The sequence below is a fragment of the Agelaius phoeniceus genome, chromosome 10 (assembly GCF_051311805.1).
Source record: "Agelaius phoeniceus isolate bAgePho1 chromosome 10, bAgePho1.hap1, whole genome shotgun sequence".
Taxonomy (NCBI): Eukaryota; Metazoa; Chordata; class Aves; order Passeriformes; family Icteridae; genus Agelaius; species Agelaius phoeniceus.
In genome coordinates, this window is record NC_135274.1 from 11,484,366 (window position 1) to 11,503,885 (window position 19,520).

General features: G+C 39.4%; 1 protein-coding gene and 1 long non-coding RNA gene across 4 annotated transcripts in view; one reads left to right on the plus strand and one right to left on the minus strand.

The window, feature by feature from the left end:
- COL4A4 (collagen type IV alpha 4 chain) overlaps positions 1-19,520 on the minus strand; it is a 68,512-nt gene that overhangs the window by 11,556 nt on the left and 37,436 nt on the right. For all 3 annotated transcript variants that reach the window (XM_077183877.1, XM_077183876.1, XM_077183878.1), the window contains 18 exons: positions 17,390-17,462; positions 15,981-16,087; positions 15,444-15,627; positions 14,794-14,862; positions 13,676-13,780; positions 13,056-13,274; positions 12,310-12,471; positions 11,495-11,665; positions 10,201-10,344; positions 9,712-9,819; positions 9,285-9,463; positions 8,145-8,208; positions 7,560-7,634; positions 7,322-7,429; positions 6,901-7,008; positions 2,939-3,010; positions 2,031-2,159; positions 130-237 (listed from right to left, as the gene is read on the minus strand). In XM_077183877.1, coding sequence (XP_077039992.1) covers positions 130-237; positions 2,031-2,159; positions 2,939-3,010; positions 6,901-7,008; positions 7,322-7,429; positions 7,560-7,634; positions 8,145-8,208; positions 9,285-9,463; positions 9,712-9,819; positions 10,201-10,344; positions 11,495-11,665; positions 12,310-12,471; positions 13,056-13,274; positions 13,676-13,780; positions 14,794-14,862; positions 15,444-15,627; positions 15,981-16,087; positions 17,390-17,462 — 2,185 coding nt within the window. The remainder of the gene's footprint in view (positions 1-129; positions 238-2,030; positions 2,160-2,938; positions 3,011-6,900; positions 7,009-7,321; positions 7,430-7,559; positions 7,635-8,144; positions 8,209-9,284; positions 9,464-9,711; positions 9,820-10,200; positions 10,345-11,494; positions 11,666-12,309; positions 12,472-13,055; positions 13,275-13,675; positions 13,781-14,793; positions 14,863-15,443; positions 15,628-15,980; positions 16,088-17,389; positions 17,463-19,520) is intronic.
- On the plus strand, positions 187-7,676 carry LOC143694878 (uncharacterized). The gene is made up of 3 exons (XR_013183615.1): positions 187-558; positions 2,922-3,028; positions 7,554-7,676. It is a non-coding gene; the product is annotated as an uncharacterized LOC143694878 (long non-coding RNA).

Consider the following 19,520-nt stretch of genomic DNA (forward strand, 5'->3'; position numbering starts at 1 on the left):
ACTGAGGTAGTGATGAGTTTCTTTATTCCCTATGCACTTCTATACATTGTTTCACAGAGTAACCCTGTTATTCCTAGTATTCACAGGGGGTTTTTACATGATAAAAATGGGTATTTTTAGCTTTACTACCTCTGATGCCATCTAAACCAGGCAATCCTTGATCACCCGGAGGACCAGGGGAGGCACTATCAGGAGATCTTCCCATAGGTCCAGTGGGTCCAACAGGTCCTCTTCTACCTAAGGGATCACATTAAAAAAAAAAATCTGAGGTTTTTCTTTTTAGATTACAGACAGAAGTTAGTAAGTAAAAGAATGCTGACATGAGAAGTCATGGAGGTAATGTATGGTCACACTTGTATACCAATCATACCAGTCCCCAGGCTAATGAGGCCATCTTGTCAAAGTGAAAATATTAATTATCTTTTTGAATTTTTTAATTCTTCCCATAAAATCTGTGTAGCCTGAGAAATACATCATCCCATGTTGGCACATTGCCACAGAGCCACACAGCCACGTTTTCCTGAACTCCAGCAATGGGAGAAATGATAACTATGTAAGGTGAGTGGGGGCTATGAAATGATTCTGCCTGGGGCAGGAAAAGTATTCACAGATTGTTCCTAGCAAAAGGGAGTTACGCTGATTCCTAAAAACCTCTGTGAACAAGATGAATTTACTAGCCTTAAATGCATTCTTTCCCCCAGTCTTTAATCTGGATTTTTCCACAATAAAACATTTATGCCCTTACTTGTGACAGGCAGAGTTCTCTGCACAACACTTTTGAACAGTTGCAGCTTGTTAACATGTGGGTTGCATTCTGTTGCCTTCTCTTTTCTACAAAAAAACAAATCTAGTTTCTTCAGTCTTGCTTTTGACCCCATCCTTCCATTTACTTTCTGGTGAGTTTTCTCCTTTTTGTCAAAACTGGTCACAACTATCAAAGACCTTGCTTATCCCATGTCAGACAGTGTTAATGCTTCTCAGAATTAAACCTGCTATTTTTTCCTCAACAGCACAGTTCTGTTGACTCCCCTAGTCCACAAACAAGTAACCAAACTAAGAAAAATGATTGTGTCTTCATTTTAGAATAATTCACCTCACCAGATTTCACCTCCTGCTATTTTTCTTCCATGTGTTATGTGACTGTGGCAAGGTCTGGCAGCGTAAAGCTGATGTCACTTCTAATCACAGAATTGCTGAGGCTTGAGTGGGCCTCTGGAGACTTCCTAGACCAGCCCTGCCCTCAAAGCAGGATCAGTTAGAGCAGGTTGCCTCAGGTTCTGTCCAGCTGGGGTTTGAGTATCTCCAATGACAGACACTTCATAACTTCTCCAGGCAACTTGTTCAATTCCCTTCACAGGGAAAATAAAACTTTCCCTTATAGTTAAGTAGGATGTTCTGTATGTTAATTTGTGCCCATTCCCTCTTGTCCTCTCACTGGATATCACTATGAAGGAACTGTCTCTAGGTCCATCCCATCAGGTATTTACACACATTAATAACCTCCCCCTGGGCCTTCTGTTCTGGACACAAAGCAATTCCCCCTCTCCCCCTCTCTCCAGTCTCTTCACTTTCTCAGTGGCCCTTCCTTAAACACTTGATTTTTCCCATTTCTGTGCAGTTCCTATCTCATCAAGCTCTAAAATAACCACTGCAATCTTGTGAAGCAGTTCTATCTTCCAATTGCATCAGAACAGTTGATAGATTCACTATAGTTCTGGGACTGCCAGACCTTCTGCACTCTTTTTCTTCAGGAATTTCTTTCCAAGTGGCAACCCTACCTAGCAGTTCCCTGAGTACATTCAAGTCCATAATTTTCTATTTTCATTCTTTCCTATAACATAAACCAGAAATTCTGGAGTCTCTGTATCTCTACTGGAAACATCAGCGTGTTACAACAGAAGTGGTTTTAGGGAAAGAATCTTTTGAGTAATGTTCATATTAACCAGAGTAAGGGCCTTTAGAAAAAGAAATTAACTATGAGCTTAATTTCTACACTGCAGAACAGCACTTTGGAGAAAACCTTTTCTTACCTGGAAATCCTGGGAATCCCCTTTCTCCAGGGGGGCCTGGAATAGAAATACCAGGCCATCCAGGTTCACCTCTGTCTCCTTTTGGTCCAATTTCTCCTGAGTATCCTGGGGGCCCGGTCTCACTCTGACCTTTATAAGAAAACAATTACGTACATAAAGCTTACAGCGAGTACAAATACAGATGTGCAGAACAGAAATACCAGTTGCAGATGTTCTTCCTTGCAAGGGTTGCCTAGTGCTGTTTTTCTGGTTCTCTCTTGGAAGCTGGATAGAGTTTTGTTGAATCTGGCCCTAATTCATCACTTTCAAAGAAAGTAATCTTTTTGCTTGAATGCTCTTCTTCAGGGGTTATTTTATATGGTGTCATTATGGTAACTTGAAATGTAAATTGATTGCATGGTTCGAAATTTAATTTTCTATCAGCATATATGTGCAATCTTTAGGTAGATTATAAGCAATGCTTTTTAACAGTGCTTCAAAAGCACCTTTTGAAAGTTGTGAATACATCAGCATGAGTGAAATCCACATTCCTCTTGAGTTTGAGGCACAACTCCCATGGACTTTAAATGGAGCTGGGATTTCACAAGTCTCCTTTTAATTTGTTAGTTTTATCTTTTGCATATTTGAAAAAAAGAGACTTGGCTCTCCTTGAATCATCTGCACTGAACTTTTTAATTTTATAAACAGCCTTGAAGCATTCCAACAAAACTATGTGAGTAATGGAAGTTTGAAAGTTTTTCCCACAAATAACTGCAGGTGTGCCATTTAGCATACTTTAGATTCTGTTTGAAAGTTTGGTCTGAGCCTTAATGATATCTTCTGGGCAAGGCAAACATCAAAATAATTTGCACCTTTCCTTGCACATTCAGTCATGTAGATTTTCTGTTCCAGATATTTCTCATCTTTACCTGGAGCTCCTGCAGAACCCTTTTGACCTTTTAGTCCATCCAAGCCATCCAGCCCAGGAAGTCCAGGAAGACCTGAGAGGTGTTACACAGGTATGACTGACCAACAATCCATTACAGGCACAATTAAAAATCAAGCCTTTTTTTAATCTGACAGCACATACTGGATCAAGATGGGGTATTTGCTGAATTCGATTGCTGGCAACTGCAGATGAAAGCACATTGCAGTGCAGGCTTTTTGGAAAGGCAAATGTGAAAAGTTTAAAAATTGCAGTCATAATACAGTTTCACATCAAAGCAATCAGAAAGCACAGCTTTTAATCCTTTAGGTACTTCCATCCTGCAGCTAGCAGATTATGGGCTAATCTATAGAGAACCTTCTGTCTGTGGCTGGACTGCCTCTGCTACATGTGGTTGCTACTCCAAAGCTCACTGTGCTATCACTTCATGGCCACTGATGGGGGTGCAGACACTACCTAAGATAGCTGTAAAGTTGGAACTTCTTTACAGCTTCTGTTCAAAATAGAAGTGCAATTTACCTAGCAGAAAAAGAGGCTAAATTTCCACCTGGCTTCTTTTCTCTGGTCCTGCATATTTCACACAGAAAACTATGCTTTTTTGCATCGCTCTATTAGAAAAGCTCTTTGAACTGAACAGCACAAAATCTTTGAAGACAACAAATCTATAACTGAAACCTCTGGTGATACATGGTAGTATATAGAGCAGCTCTGTCACTAGTGATGTTCACTACTAGCACTGGCTGAGTGTTTGTGGTAGTCAGACATAACTTTTGCTTTATAACTTGTGCTTTTTTGAAAATTGCTAAAACACAATAAATAAAACAGTAGATGGCACTTTTTAATCCATTTTTTAAGAAAGTTGAACTAATCTAAGGTTGTGTTTGTTGTTTGCAGTCAAGGGTAAAAAATATCTCCATGTCATCAGTGCTTTTTAGTTCCTTGGTTGTATAGATAAACTATCAAATGTGAGAACAAACATTTCCTCAGTGCAGACAGCAGTCTGTCTCCTGGTGATAGCAACAGGTCTGGCAAAACTGATGGGTCATTTGTGACAGGTTTCAAAGAGGTTTCAGAGACAGGAACAGAATTGGGATGCCTCTTGGTTCAGAGAGGGACACCGATCATCAAGGAGCTGAATGATACTGTCAGTGCCTGCTCCTGTCCCTGTTCCACTTCTGCTGCTCATCTCTGCCTCCCTTCCTTGCCCATCAATTCCTCTCCCTGCCCTGCAGGATTCCCAGTCCACTTGCAGTGGGTTTCTTCCAGAAGTCTGAATTATCTGTGTTTGTGTTGTGTCTCCTTTCCTCTGGCTCCTTCCTGGCACAGAAGATGTAGGTTCTCTGTTGGGTGCCTGTGCTCATCCCAGCATGTCCTGCAGCTCACCATTTGCCATGTATCCAGAGCAGGCATCCTGGGGCAATTTATTGCTCTACTTAAGCACATAAGAACAGATATATTTTTTAAAGTTTATAAACTGGTCAAATTTGGCAAGGACAAATTGCTGTAGGAACAGCAACACAAATACCCTTCATCAACTGCTTCACCTGCCAAATTTAAGTGTCCCTAGTTCAGAGATGGGTCATCTGAGAATGAAAAATAAAAAAGCCCTAGAGTTCTCTAGCAGGCGCATCAAAAATTGTAATCATATAGCTTTGTTCTCAGAAACTGTAGAATTATTTTAGTTAAAATTTAACAAAGGATGAATGTGAAAAAATAAATCCAGTGTGTAGCAAACACCAGTCTGGAAAAATTTTAAATCCTGAAAATTTTTTGAGAACCTGCAAAACATTGATAATATGCTCTCTGTGGAATCCACTTTATAACATGGGATACTAGTAATCTGACCTGTAATATCTTCTATGACCTTAATTAGCTGGTTTTTAACTTTTCTTGACATTCTAACTTTCATTCCTGCTTTCTGTAGCCTTCCTGTGCTTTGGACATGTTCCCATTTTAAAATTTATGTAAGAGTTGCTTTTGGGGAATTTAATAGTGGTATTTTAAAATTTCTAAGAGCTCCTAACTAATTTTGGCCCCCAGGTCACCATTTAAAACTTTTTTTGATCTTTGGCTCATTCTGGCAAGATTGATGGCTTGGTTTTACTTGCTTTCTAGGGAATTTCTGACACATTTGCCAACAATCCATTATAATATCAGCACTTGTACTTCTAGATTTTTGGATTGCTATGGTCCCATATTTCTAGGTACAGCTGAATTGGCTGACCTGAGCATGAACCACTGTTTCTGTGTTGTACAGCCCAATTCAGCTCCTATTCACACAAGTCCTCCTGGTGATGGTCTGAGTATTACTTGCTCCATCAAGGATTACTCACACAAGTAAGGCTTGCCAGGCTAAGCCCTTAACTAGTAAAACAACTGTAATAAAGAAAATGGGGTTATGCTTTAATAGATTATGTTTAACTTTTTTTTTTTAAATCTAGAAGTTCTTAAAAATCTAAAATTTCAGGCAAAGACCTTTAATGTAACTGAGAACCAATGAGACTAATGAGGCCATGTACTTAGCTATGAATTATCCATTTCATTTCAAATGCTTGCACCAGCACTTGTTGAAAACAGCACCAAGATCTATACATCCAGTTGAATTGGAATTCAAATACCAGTCAGTTTTCATTACTGGGTGTAGTTTCAAAGGTATTAACCTTCTTTTCAGCTATGCTGGTAATACATAGAATCCTCAGCTTAGCAGGCAACTCACTCTCTAATAAATTGTCATTTGGGACTGAACTTTTCCCTCTGCAGGATGTGTGTTAATGTGCAGGACTGGGGATAACTTCTGCACAATATAGTAAAGTGTCTTATGGCAAGAAAGAAAAAAACCTATCAATTATGAAGAAGTTTGCAGCAGAAGAACACTTTTTTTCTTTTTTGACCCCTTTCAGACATCCCTGCCACTGCAGATCTCTGCCTTTGTTACAGCAAATACTGCTTGCAACACTGAAATGTTCTCTTGCACATTAAGTACCAGCAGGGAATCTGTCATGACAGTTTAAATCAGCACTGCTTATTTACTGCAAGCAATCATAAATTGTTCCCTTTTTCATTTGAATTTTCAGTAACTTGTAAGAAACCTTCTCAATTTGTCCTTAAGCTGAATTTGAAAAAGTGGAACTATTGTCCTCTCTAACCATTTTCTATTGCCCCAAGTGTTACTTTACTGTGGCTTCTGTATATGGGTCACTTATCTTCCTGTTTGGGAACTGGTTATGAGGCACACTATAACAGACACAGGATACAGAGCTGATAACTTTCTTTAGGGAGTATTAATAACTCACAATTTCAATTCTAAATATAGTAAAAGTTAATAATGTTCTCCAACAAAAACAATTGTATAGATGAACTGACATTCAATCTAAACACAACAATCATTGCAAGAAGTGTAAATTAGGATTTGGAGGAAACACTTCTATGCTAAATACTAAAATCAGACAAGCAACAAGAAAACCAACAATAAAATGCAACTCAAGTTATCACAATTTGCTAAAACAAATTTGAAAAACAAAGCTGTCACAGCAGCCTGCTGGGTTTACAGAGTAACAGTGGCACTCCATGGTGAAAATGTAGAACACAGTGTAACTGAAGTGAAACAACTGAATTACTGCAAACTCCTTTTTCTTTCCTAAAGTTCTGCTCTTGGTTACATCAGTGAAGCCAGACTCTGTTTCTTCCTTCCTCCTTACTCATTTTAGATTGCAGCCCAATTTTCCAAAGTAGCATTTCTGTTACTTATAAAGGTAATGGGAACTGGCCTAAGTCTAGGCAGTTTAAGAGATCGCAGAGTCCAAATCACAGTCACAGTTAGGCCTTTTCCATTTTCACTACTGAAAGAGTATTTATGTTTGGTACTGTCCCATTGCCACTAGAATGGCACTGTATATTCTGTTTACCTTTTCTTTTATTCTTATATTCTTATTCTTACATTCTTACCTTTTCTGCCTTGGGATCCAGGTAACCCTTGCAATCCTGGAGGTCCCAAAATTCCAGGTTTCCCTTTTTCTCCAGGTTCTCCTGGCAATCCTTGAGGACCTGTAGCTCCTGAGAGTGAAAGAAACCCCTGTGGATATGTAATTCTATTAAACCGTTGATTGTTTCCCCACGCTTTGCAGCACACAGCTGTGTTAACAGCAGTCCCTGCATGTGTTTGGGGATGCAGGAAGAATTGAAGGGACCTGCTCTCTGACAGTGAGCAGACAATTGCTGCTATAGGTACAGAAATAACTTTCAATGTCCCCCTTTGTATGAGCTCTGATTTCTCCAGCCTCTTCACAGAGATGCCTCAAGTGCCTTCTCCTGTTCCATGTATCTTTTGAGCTATTCCATGGCACTATTTCTTAAACTTTGGCATTACCTGGTAATCCAGGTGGCCCTGGATATCCTGGGTCACCCTTGGAGCCTGGTCTTCCAGGCTGTCCTTGGATACCTGGTAAACCCTTCTGCCCTGGAAATCCACGAAGTCCTTAAAGGAAAAAAAAAAAGCAATTGCTACAGAATGGCTCAAAATGCACAGGAAGCAGAGCTCCCTCTAACAAAACTTAGAGCAAATTAATTTTTAAGTCCAATTTTTGTCTTCAATCAAACAGAGGTACCTGGCAATCCTGGATCTCCCAGAGACCCTTTCTGACCATGTGTACCAAGCAGAGGAGTTGGGTCACCTCTCTTGCCTGTTGAGGTACAATGAATTCCATTTTATACAAGCATCCTTTGCATCCACAACACCAAAGCTGGACACTTTTGTAAGATCAGGAAAGTCATTAATAGATATAAACAGCTACAGAAGGGGCTAAGAGAACCCAAAATAAGAATTGCTTTGGCACATGCAAATTATGACAGTTCACTTTGTTTGCATTTTCTATTATTTGATTTGACAAATTTTCCATATTCATAAGAATGTATTTGTACATGGTTTTGATGGAATTTTTAAGTTCTATGAAATTTGACAGGAATTTACCTTCTAAATTAGCAATACCTATTTTGAAGGAACACGCTGTTAAAGAATATACTGAAATCAACTTTTGCCTTCAGGTAAGTAAGACTTGTTTTTAATTACATCCATGTTTTATGAGAAAAGAGGACAGAAGTGAAAATAATTTTCTAGTGAGTCTTCACCATCTATTCTACATATATCCTAACAATATTGCTCTGTTCACACTGTGTCTATATAAATTCACTACCTTTACATCCTTTGGAGCCAGTCAGTCCTGGATATCCAGGGTTTCCTGGTAAGCCAACATCACCCTAATTTAAAAAAAAAACCAAAATAAAAATGTTTGACATAGGATATGTGTAGCAGGAATGATCTGCAGGAGCATTTGGTTCTCTTAGCAAAGCTATATCTTAAGCTCAACAAAAATAATCTTGTCTTTGTTACATGTTTAATACTGGCAAACAACAAGAAACTGTAGGTTAGACTTGCTAATAATTTTGAATTTATGCTTTTATAGCTTATTCTCATTCTTGGCTCAAACAGCCTAATTTCCCCACAGATGGCTTGAATAATTTGATTTAAAAGGTACCATAAAATATATATCAAATATTGTTGTATGTTACCCAAAATTTACTATAAATATTAACTAGAAATATTGTGATGTCACAATAAAAATGTAGATTTCCCAATTTTTCTTTTTGAATAATGAACTTTAATCAGCAAAGAAATTTAACTCAAACAAGCCAAGCAAAAGTACATCCCTTTACCAAGAAAATAACTGTGCCTTTTCCTTTATGTAACATCACTGTCTACCTACCCAGCATACAAGAAGTGAAGAATTATACCCTGCATGAAATGTTTGTGTGGTTTTGTGTATTTGTTCTTGAGCAACACTGCTTGCCTGGGCTCTGCCTGGGGCAAAGATGACTTGCTTTGTCTTGTCTGTTGCCTTGGTCACTTCACACAGCAGGATATGAAGAAGCAGCTAGATATTAACTGCATAATTGTGCTGCTGCTGTGTTATGATCTCCGTGCTAAGTGGTTTGTCAATGTGTTCTTAAGAATAATCTTAAAAACTTGATTGTGCATCTGGTTTTTGCCCCCCTGTTTAGTGTAGTGGAGCCTGGACTTCAACCATGTGGCAAAGCACTACATCAGAACAGGCAGCTAGGAGAGGTCCTTTCCTGACTCCCAGCACAGTTCCTGCTAAAATGTAACCAAGGCACAGAAGTTTTTCATTAGGGAATTTACAGTTCCTACTACACTGGCTGTCTCTTCTCAGAGGGAACATCTAATGGGTGAGTACAGTACAAGCACCCTTCATCATATTTATTAGAGGTAGGAGAAAACTGCAAAGTCCAGGACACTTGACTACCACTCTGTTTACCTGGTCACCTGGTTCTCCTTGAAAACCTGTCATTCCTTGAAGGCCTTTTGGTCCAGGCAAGCCCCGTGATCCTGGAAACCCCATCACTCCAGTGTCACCTTGGTCACCTGGTAGTCCTGGAACACCATTCTTTCCTGGAAATCCTCGTGTGCCTCTCAAACCAGTATTGCCTTTTTCACCTGAAGTTGATTGCAGAACAAGATAATGACCAGTCGAGTCAAGCCCCAGTGTTTGACACTGATTTTCAACATGGCAACGCTTTCACTCATGGTGTATTGCCTTAGTGATAACCCAAAGAAATTATACAGCCAGTTTAGGAACCTGTAAACATGGCTGGATGTTACTGCAGCCTGAGTCCACACTGTGAAAAGCACCAGTGGTTTATGTCAGAGGAATGTGTGTGTATGCAGGGCTTTCATGAACTTACCTGTGTCACCTCTCAGTCCATGCTCCCCAGGAAGCCCTGGGTCCCCCCTTTGGCCCTTCTCCAGACGGAGGTTAACGCAGCCGCTGTCTCCTGGAGGCCCCCTCTCACCTTGGAAGTAACATATGCAATGTAAATACATCCCCACAAGTGACATGTCCTGAAAATCAGTTTGAGGGGTGACTTTCCTAATAGAGAAAGTCTTCAAATACTAATGTGGTTCTCAGTTTTCTCAGCAGGCTCACTGCTGACAGAATTTGCAATCCTTTCCTTGATTTTCTGTTTATTTAGACATAACCCAGGTGATATTAAATCAGAAGAATTAGGAAAGATTGTGAAATTATGAAAGACAGCAATTTTGAGTTGCCTGTGATTGCATCTTGCAGATGACTATTCTCTTTCCTATAAAAATTAAACAGATTTTTAACACAGTAGTAACAAAATTAAATATAGCAGCAATATAACTACAGAGTGAAGTGGATTTTTACAAACCTTTCATTCCCATATCTCCACATTCTCCACTAGGCCCAGGTAGACCCATTTTTCCTTCTTCACCTTTTACACCAAAGATTCCCACTGGGCCTTGCATTCCCGGGAGTCCTGGGAATCCCTGGGGTCCTTGAATGCCTTTGCTTCCTGGTAATATGAAATGCTTTATTTACATGTTAAGTCTGATTATACTGCTACTGTCATATTCTGAGGAATAGCATAAAGCAAAACCAGGATGTTTAGAGGGACTTCTTAGGAAATCATCAGAACTAGAGAACCCTTAGTTGGAGCATGGCTTCATGCCAAGGTCAAACTTCTCTTAAAACCCTGATTCTACTGAGGCAAATTGCCTCCTCCTACCTGCAGTCAGCCCCTGAAGATTTAGGCTGACCTTACTCCTAAAGCAGTTATCCCCAGCACACCACCAGATCTTGCATGTGGCTACTGGATTATGGGGGCTTTGTTCTGCTCCCTGTGCCTGCCCTCCAGCTCTGGAGGCTGGTACCCAGAGAACAGTTGGGCTTGCCGTTAAAGACTGAGGCAAAGAAGGCATTAAGTACCTCAGACTTTTCCTCATCCTTTGTCACTGTTTTGCCCCTCCCATCCAATAAAGGATGCAGATTCTGCTTACTCCTCCTTTTGCTGCTAATGTATTTATAAAAACATTTTTATTGTCTTTACAGCAGTAGCCAGATTGAGTTCTAGCTTGCACTTTAGGCCTCTTGATTTTCTCCCCCCATAACCCTGATACATCCTTATCCTCCTGAGTTGCCTGTCCCTTCTTCCAACTTCAAACACTCTCTCTTTTTTTCTGAGTTCAGCTAAAGCTCTGTTCAGCCCAGCTGCTCATCTTCCTCACTGGCTCATCTTTTGGTGCCTGGGATAGCCTGTTCCCATGCCTTAAAAATCTCCTTCTTGAAGAATGTTCAATCTTCCTGGACTCATTTGTCCCTCAGGACTGCCACCCAAGGGATTTTGTTAACCCTAAACGTATTCCTCTTATAGCATATTACAACCTATTACAAATAGTCAGGAAATAATATATAGAAGTATGTCAGTGTTGTAAAACAACTGAAGCACCAGATGCACCAAGATGCATCAAACTATATTCATCCCTTTGTTTTTATCATATGAGAAAGAACAAGGGATGCTTCTATGGGATTGACTCTACCCTGCTTCAGTCTTATCCTTGAAGTTGGAAAGGGAGGTGAGTGCAAAGTACTTGCTAATCTTAACATCAATAAAAAGGGCTCCCTCTACAAGAGAACTTATAGGGTAGTCTGCATATGTAACATACCTGTTTCTCCTGGGAAGCCAACAGGTCCTCTATTTCCTGGAAGTCCTGGTGGACCTCGTGAGCCTGGAGGACCTGGGAGACCTCGTGAGCCCAGAGAGCCTTTGAGACCTTTGATTCCAGGGGGCCCAGCCAGGCCCCTGTCTCCCCTCTGACCTTTAAAGCCTGGTAAGCCTGAGAAAGAGAACTTCAATCTATGTATGTAAAGGCAGGCAAAAGTTACACAATTGCATATAAAAAGTAGAAAGTGATAGATTTGTTATAAATTTGAAAATCATCAAACATGGCAAAGTAAGTTGAAACCTTTTTTTTACTATGTTGGAGTTCTTGCCCTGCCTATATTTTTCAATTGGAATGTTTGTTTTCTCGCATTTCTTTAGTGACAGACAATAGAAAAACACTGTGAAAAATCCCTACTAATAGGTAAGTACTTTTGATAGATGTCTCTCCTAGCTCTTCCTAAATAACACTTCTATTGAAGAATTAGGAAGATAAAAGCATCACAGCAGTGACAGGAGCTCAGTTAAGTTACTCAGGACAACAGATATGAGACAACTCTTTGTTTATTACTAATAATGAACTCATTGTGATTTGGCCAGTTAAGGAACAGCATGGGAAGGGAAGTTGGGATACACCTGAGATGCACAGTCTACGTTCCCTGAGTTTAAAGAGCTGTGCAAAACACAATGTACACCCCCAGTAATGAGCAGCCCCCATGGCAATATTTGTCATGCAGCCACAAAAATCATGTGATGAAATCTGGCAGAAAATATGTGCAAAGCTTAGAGCTGTGAGGCAACATGCTGGCTGTTGTGTACCTTGAGCACCTGGCAGGCCCATGACACCTCTGAGTCCAGGTGGTCCTGGTAAGCCTGGGACACATGGTGAGCCAGGGAAGCCCGGACAGCCTGGTGCTCCTACATCACCTTCTGGGCCTCTAAAACCTTTGGCACCTGGAAATCCTGGGGTACCAGGTTGTCCTGGAAAAAAAAAAATTGTTAGTTCCATTACTCACTGTCCCTCAAAATTCCTAGTTTTAATTTTGAAATGTACATGTTAGGTTACTATAGTATCTTATTTATCCTCTAGTTTTTGCATAGTTTGTGAAAAGTGATGCTTTTCTGCAATTTAGAATTGGCTGTTGTGGAGAACTTCTTTCTTTATGGAGCAAATACAAATTCAACCCTCGTCTATAGGTACAGAAGAGAGTTTCTGATGTGTAGGAGCAGAATGGGACTAGCTCACTGGCCTGCACCAGGTGCACAGCACTGGCTCAGTTCTGTAGGTGCTCCCTGCACTGAAGGATGGGTGTATCTGCTTAGGGCCAGGCAAAAGGAACACCTGTAAAAGGAAACAGCGATGTCCTCTATGGGGTGGGAAGGACGTGGTGCTGTGGAGACACCACTGCAGCAAACAGCAAAATGCAAATGTAAAAGCAGGGAGCAATGTTAACAGTCACCATTATGGATCTGAATGAGAGAAAGTTTTCTCTGAAGCAGGAGCACCTTTGCTCAGATATTGTCCTTTGAACATGTGGAAGTGTTTCACAGAAGCTGGCTCATACCTTGAAGTCCAGGAATGCCTGGATTACCCCTTGCTCCCCGTGCACCAGGGGGTCCTGGCAGTCCCCTGGTGCCTGGGATTCCTGGAGGGCCATATGTGGTGTCACCTGGAAGACCTTTCTGACCATCTGTGCCAGGTGGACCTGGAAGGCCATTTTTGCCATCAATTGTAGATCCTCTTTCACCTTCATCACCAGGATCACCAGCTGTGCCTCGAAAGCCTGTTGATATGATTTTTAAATTCAGATAGAACTTAATTCAGGAGTTGTTCAGGGTTTTTTGTTTTGTTTCCCCACCCCTCCCAAATGTGGAATAATGTAGTCCAAATTTAGCCAGATTTAAATTGTGACCTTGCAAAGAAAAATAACATCACAAATTAAATTTCATGTTTCTTATTTATAGCTAATGATACATGAGGATTGAAGGAGGTAGTTCCTGTGGGAAGTGACAGGAGTTTTCCTTGGGGCAGCATTTGTCTTGAGTACTGTCACTCTTGTCTGGTTCAGTGCTCTCTGGACACTGAGCTATTCATTTCAATTCAATTCTGCTTTACCCTACCCTACCTTTCCCTGCATTACAACTTGCCCAGCAGCTCTCCCAAATTAGGGAAGGCACAATTCACCTTCTGGCCCAGGGATTCCTGCTCCTGGCCTTCCTTGATGGCCTTTTTGCCCATCAAAGCCATTTGGTCCAGGATGCCCAGGGAGTCCTTTTAAACCTTTTTGTCCTGAAAATCAAAATTAAATACATAAAAAGGCTGTCAGAGCACTAAAATGTGTGATCTAAGGATTTTATCTTTATTCCATGCAAATTCATATACTTTGAAAACCAGCTGATTTCATCTGCTTCTAACACTTTGGGCAAGAGCCACTACCCAAGTCAGAAACAAATGCATGGTTGCTGTTTTTCTAAATGAACATGTTCCCTATTCCATTAACACCAGACTGCAAATCACCAGTGTTAATTAGGAAAAAAATATTTCCTACAAATTTTCATGTGGTCATGAAACAGTATTAACCTAGTGAATGACAGATGTCAGCTCAAGTTCTTACTCTCTTCTGTGCTGTGTCCTGCTTCTGGAATGGTGCAGATGAGCTCAGTACACTCATGTCTGTATAAATTTTTGTTCCCACTGATGTCAGGGAGCTGATTACACAGCTTGAACATCCACTCTCTCCATTTCTTCTAATTTGCTTGGATATTTCAAATGTCTTGGAGGCAATCACGAGCAACACTTTGCCAGTTCCTGGGTGAGTTCTTTGAATTTAAATTGAATAAGTTGAAGTAATGATGATAAGTATTGAGATTTTAGGGCTCAATTGCAAGTTGCCATGAGCAATACAGTTTTAGAAATTACAGACTTGGAGCATATCTTTGCCTTGCACATCTCTTTCTCCTGGTATGGAGATGTACATACTCTAGGCCTTACCCAACTCCAGCCATAGTTTACTGACTCTCTCATGCATTTTCTTTGAGGCAGGACAGAGTTTGAAGCTACCTTGATTTAATTATTTCCATGGAGGCTGCCTGCACACCTTCTGATGGTGCAAATGGCAGCTGTCTGGCTCTTGATTCTATTAGAGACTACATTCCCGTGTATTTGCAGTTTTACATTTTGAAACACATATTTTGTTGAAAAACTAGAATAGTGTAGCTTTTTAGGATAGCCTCTTTTGTTTAATTAGCAACTTAAAACTCCATTTCAGTATAAATCAAAAATTATTCAATGCATAAACATACCTTGAACACCTTTAAAACCCGGGGGACCTGGATTTCCAGGATATGGTGATGTAATGCAGACAGTTTCACCTGAAGCAAGAGGGAGAAGAAACTGGCCTATTTGACTTTAGATTAACTGGAGTCTGAACACTTACTGTAATATTTCTGGGGAACTACCCAACCACATGTGCAAATGTGCAGTGACTGTTTTTGCACATGTTATTTCCATATTACTGAAGTCTTGATGGGGAATCTTAAAATATATTTTTCTTGATACTTCCTATGAAACACTGGTGATATTTCAAATTGCTGTTGAAACAGTTGTATTTTTTATACAAAAATTTTAAGGTTTTTTATAAAAAAAGTTAATTTTTTTTAATTGTCATGGCAATTTGTTTTACAGTACTCTCTATTGCAAGAAAGAAATAATATTTTCTTTTAAATTCTATCTACAGCTATCAGTGTAGATTTTTTTTTGCCAAGCATTTTTATAACCAAGAAAACCAGGCCAAGCAATAAGTATAAATTGTATTTTCCTATACATTAATATTATTTTCACTCTAAATGAATAGCACTATAATATATAATACATATTAAACCATGATGGATGCCACCAAACATCCAAACATGTACTTTGCTATTTCATTCTTAACATAAACATTCAAAATTACCTTTCTGGCCTTTTGGACCAGGTGGCCCAACATTACCCATATCACCAGAGTCTCCAGGGCTACCTCTGGCTCCTGGAGACCCAGGAAGCCCCAAGCCAGGCAATCCCATCTGGCCTTTTACCCCAGGAGGTCCCGGGAGCCCAGGGGATCCTTTGTCACCCGGAATTGCTACTCCAGGATCGCCCTGAAATATAAATTCTCAGTAAGTAACAAGAGCTAATTTCTCTCCTTTCTTTGAATATGAAAAAGCAAGCTAGAGAATTATCTGGAGAAATACTTTCATAATGGAGAGACTACATGGATGACATTAGTATTTTTAAATATTCAAAGGCAATAGGAACAAAGGGGTTTGTGTATTTTTTATTTTCTGACCCTGTAATATTGGCACACAGTATATGCAGAGATTATCATCAGGAGTACCAAAATAAACAGTAATGCTTACAAGAAACTAATTTTTTAGTACATAAAAACTTTCATAACCTTTCATAAGATAATATGTCAATTGAAATGGAAAAAGTCTGGGGAAGTCAAACATACCTCAGCTCCTTTTTCCCCTGGCAATCCTAGTTCCCCATCTCTGCCATCAGGACCTCTTTGGCCTGGAAATCCTGGAAGCCCAGTAGGTCCTCTTTCACCTTTTAATCCTTAAAATATTTTTGGGGAAAAAAAATAATATTTGCAGTAATTTTAGGGGGATGAGGTATTTTTGCTTAAAGAAATTCTGGGTAACTGTTGATCCTATCTTCATGATAATTCTCAGTCCTTGAATTCACATTCCTTAACAAGGCATTTTAGGCTCAGGAAGGCAGTTTGTAATTGGATACCTGATGGAACACCTTGGTCTCTCTGTAAAAGAGATGTTCACAGGCACCACAGGAATGTGGCTTTTGTCTGTGCTATACATAGAGTTAAAATATTTCACTATTGAAACACATCACAGATTTATTCTTGATTTCAGTGAAGTCAGGATATAGCAGTGCTATATGATACAATAGAATATTTGCATCAATATTCCCCAAAGGTTTTTGTTTTTTTCCCCCATGGATTTTCTTGCACCAATACTTATGAGAAAGTAACTTTTGCATTAAGGACAGTAAAACTATTCTAACACAAAGATTCATTCTGCTGTGTCAAGAAATCCTTTGCAAATAAAAGCAAATGTTTTCCCCTGTTCCAACATCTGTGAAAAAACCCACAGGCATCCAAAGCTAAGCTAACTTTTTTATAAACAATAAGAAGGACAGTCTTCTGTGAATAACTATTTTAGCCTTTCTAACTAGGCTTTGCCATCAGATTGCTGTAGTTTATTGTTCTCTTTTTCTTTTGCTTTTGCAAATCATAACCATAACTGTAGAGAGGTTTTGATCTATTTAATTACAAGAATTCCAGTTGTGCAACTGGTGGCCTATTGTTTCTCTTCAATGCCTGGTCAAGAGTAATTTTTAGAAATAGGAGAGGAAGAGGAATCTGAATAGTAATGAGACTGAGGTTTTCCTAAGAAGGATGTTGGTGGCCTAATATGAGATAACAGCTATGATATTGGTATATGATATTGGTATATGACAGTTCAGGAGGTAGCTTCTGTTCAATAATATTTCTTCATTATTTCACAGAATTTGTATTCTGCTTAGTCTTTGTACAGACCTCTGGACGACCCCAATTATCAAATGCATGACATGAGAAGTCATTTTTTTGCATTGATAACATGATGCTTAAACTGTTTTATGGCTCAACTATAGAGAAAAAAACCATAAAACACTGTGTTGATCTTGTGTTTAGCAAGAAGAGATGGTACCAAGAGAGCAGTTTGGATATGTATTCCCTCTAGGTTTCAGTAACTTACTGAGCTAATGGATTTAGTAAAGAGTAAATTAATGTTTTGCTTACACTATTGCCTAGATATTGTATAGGAAAACAAAAAGGTTAACAGTAAAATGTGTGTTTACCTTTTATTCTAACTCTTCCTGGATCACCCTTCTCTCCTTTTTCCCCATGCTGTCCAGCAGAACCAGGAGTCCCCTTATTGACAAAGAAAAGAGTTGTCAGTTATCTCCAGCAAGGAATCAAAGTGGGAATTGAAGGGAAAATTAGATATCTATCTCTTGCATGGTTTCCCCAAAAAAGACCAATTAAAGTAACCAAAAGGATGCACTGGTCTCTTTTGATGGTCAGAAATAGGAGTGTGAATGGCACGTGGTCTTTTCAGGCTCTGCCATGTACACAAATACACAACTGTGCTGCTTTTGCATTAATTGATGTTTGGTGAGGAGGGAAGAAGCCACCAACAAAATGATTTTCTTAGAGGAGCTGCTGAGAGCTTCCTCCATGCCTAGTAGCACCAATCAGTGACTCATTTTGAATATTGACACTTTGCTAAACCACTGGAAAGCTGAACATGCCTCCGTGCACACGCATGTTAAAAATGAACAAACCCTGAGAAATCTCAAATTGGAAAACCAAAACCACTACAACAACTGAAAGAAATTGTAATGCCAGAGCATTGGGCCCACAGCTGCACAGATGAGGGACTGCAAATGTAATATCAAATGATTCATTATCTCTTTCCACTGCAGACTTCAACCCACAACCCACTGAGGAAGGGAGTCTCTGGAGGGTGGTGACTGCTGGATGAGGCTGTGCTCCCAGAAGTGAACACAGCAGGAAGTGATGGGGTTTTTTTGAGAGAAAACTCACAAAGCCAACAATAGAAAATTTCATCTAGTTAGGTACATTATATTCTTAGATGGATATATGGCTTGACAGGTTTAGAGGGCAAAATACTTTTCTATATTTTTATGCTGATTTTTGTTTTCAGATGTCCAAGCAGGGTGTACTATTCATATCATCTTTGGTCAAGGTCTGATCTTGCAACAGTATACATGGATCAAGACAACCCTGTGAAATTTACACAGAAGTAAAAGGCCACCAAGGTACAAAAACTGGGGTATTATTTAGGCAGCTTCCTCTGTTACTCAAAATTTTTCCCTTAAAAATAGGTGGAGCAAAACCAGTTTATAATGTGATTGACAATTTTAAATCCGGCAGCAGACTTCTGAAAAATGTGTATCTGAAACTAGAAGTGACTATCTGTTACAAAGTCTAGATCTTCAATAGGCAGTGATAAGTTGTTAGTGTCTGAAAAGAAAATGAAATATTTGGGAAGAAAAGAGAGCAGAAAAATGGTCCATTAGACCAAAGCAGTTCTGTACTGAAGTGAATTATTTCCTTCCAAAGTGACTACTTTGTCCTTGTTTCTCAATTAAGTAACCTAAGAACAGCAAAATTCAGGACAAGGCTTGAAGCTTTACTTCAGAGCCACAAGGGCTAAAATGTACTCTCAAAAGGAACAAAAACAGCAGAATCTCACATACACCACTCAGGTAATAGGGTTTTAAGAAAAAAAAAAAAGAGAGAAAATGTAAATCTTCCAATGAAACAATTGGAACTTCAATGAGAGCCCTTCCACCTCCTTCTCTCAGACTCACAATGGATTTGTTTGCTTTTTTTTCTTTTGAAAGAACATGTTCTGGAAACTTTTAAGCAATTCCTTATGTGACCAAACAGTTCTGCTATTAAAACAAACCCAAATCTCATAAAACAAAAACCAACCAAGAACAACAAAAAAAGGCACAAACCCTCTAAACTTGCCCCTGAAAACAACCCAAAAACCCAACCATAATGCAACGGTTATAAAGCAGGGCATATCTATATCTATATAGATATCTATATTTTCAAAGAAAAACCTCTCACACACAAGAAAGTGTATTAAAAAAACCTTCTATTTGGCATTATTTTGGCAGGCAGCATCCTGGATATACATTCCATATGTCGGGCCAGAAGTAGTAGATCAAAATCACAGCAAGACCAATAAATTATCATATACTGTATTCCTAAAGCAGCTGGATTAAGTGATATTTTGAATTACTGCTCACTCTGGGGACTAAGATAAACTATATGAAGCACATTAAAGAAAGTAAGTCTACTCCAAAAGTAAAGGCTTTTTTCCCTAGACTGTAATAAGCTAAAGTAGATAAAAGTTCCAGATAATCTTTCAGGGCACTTTCTCCACCATTCTGC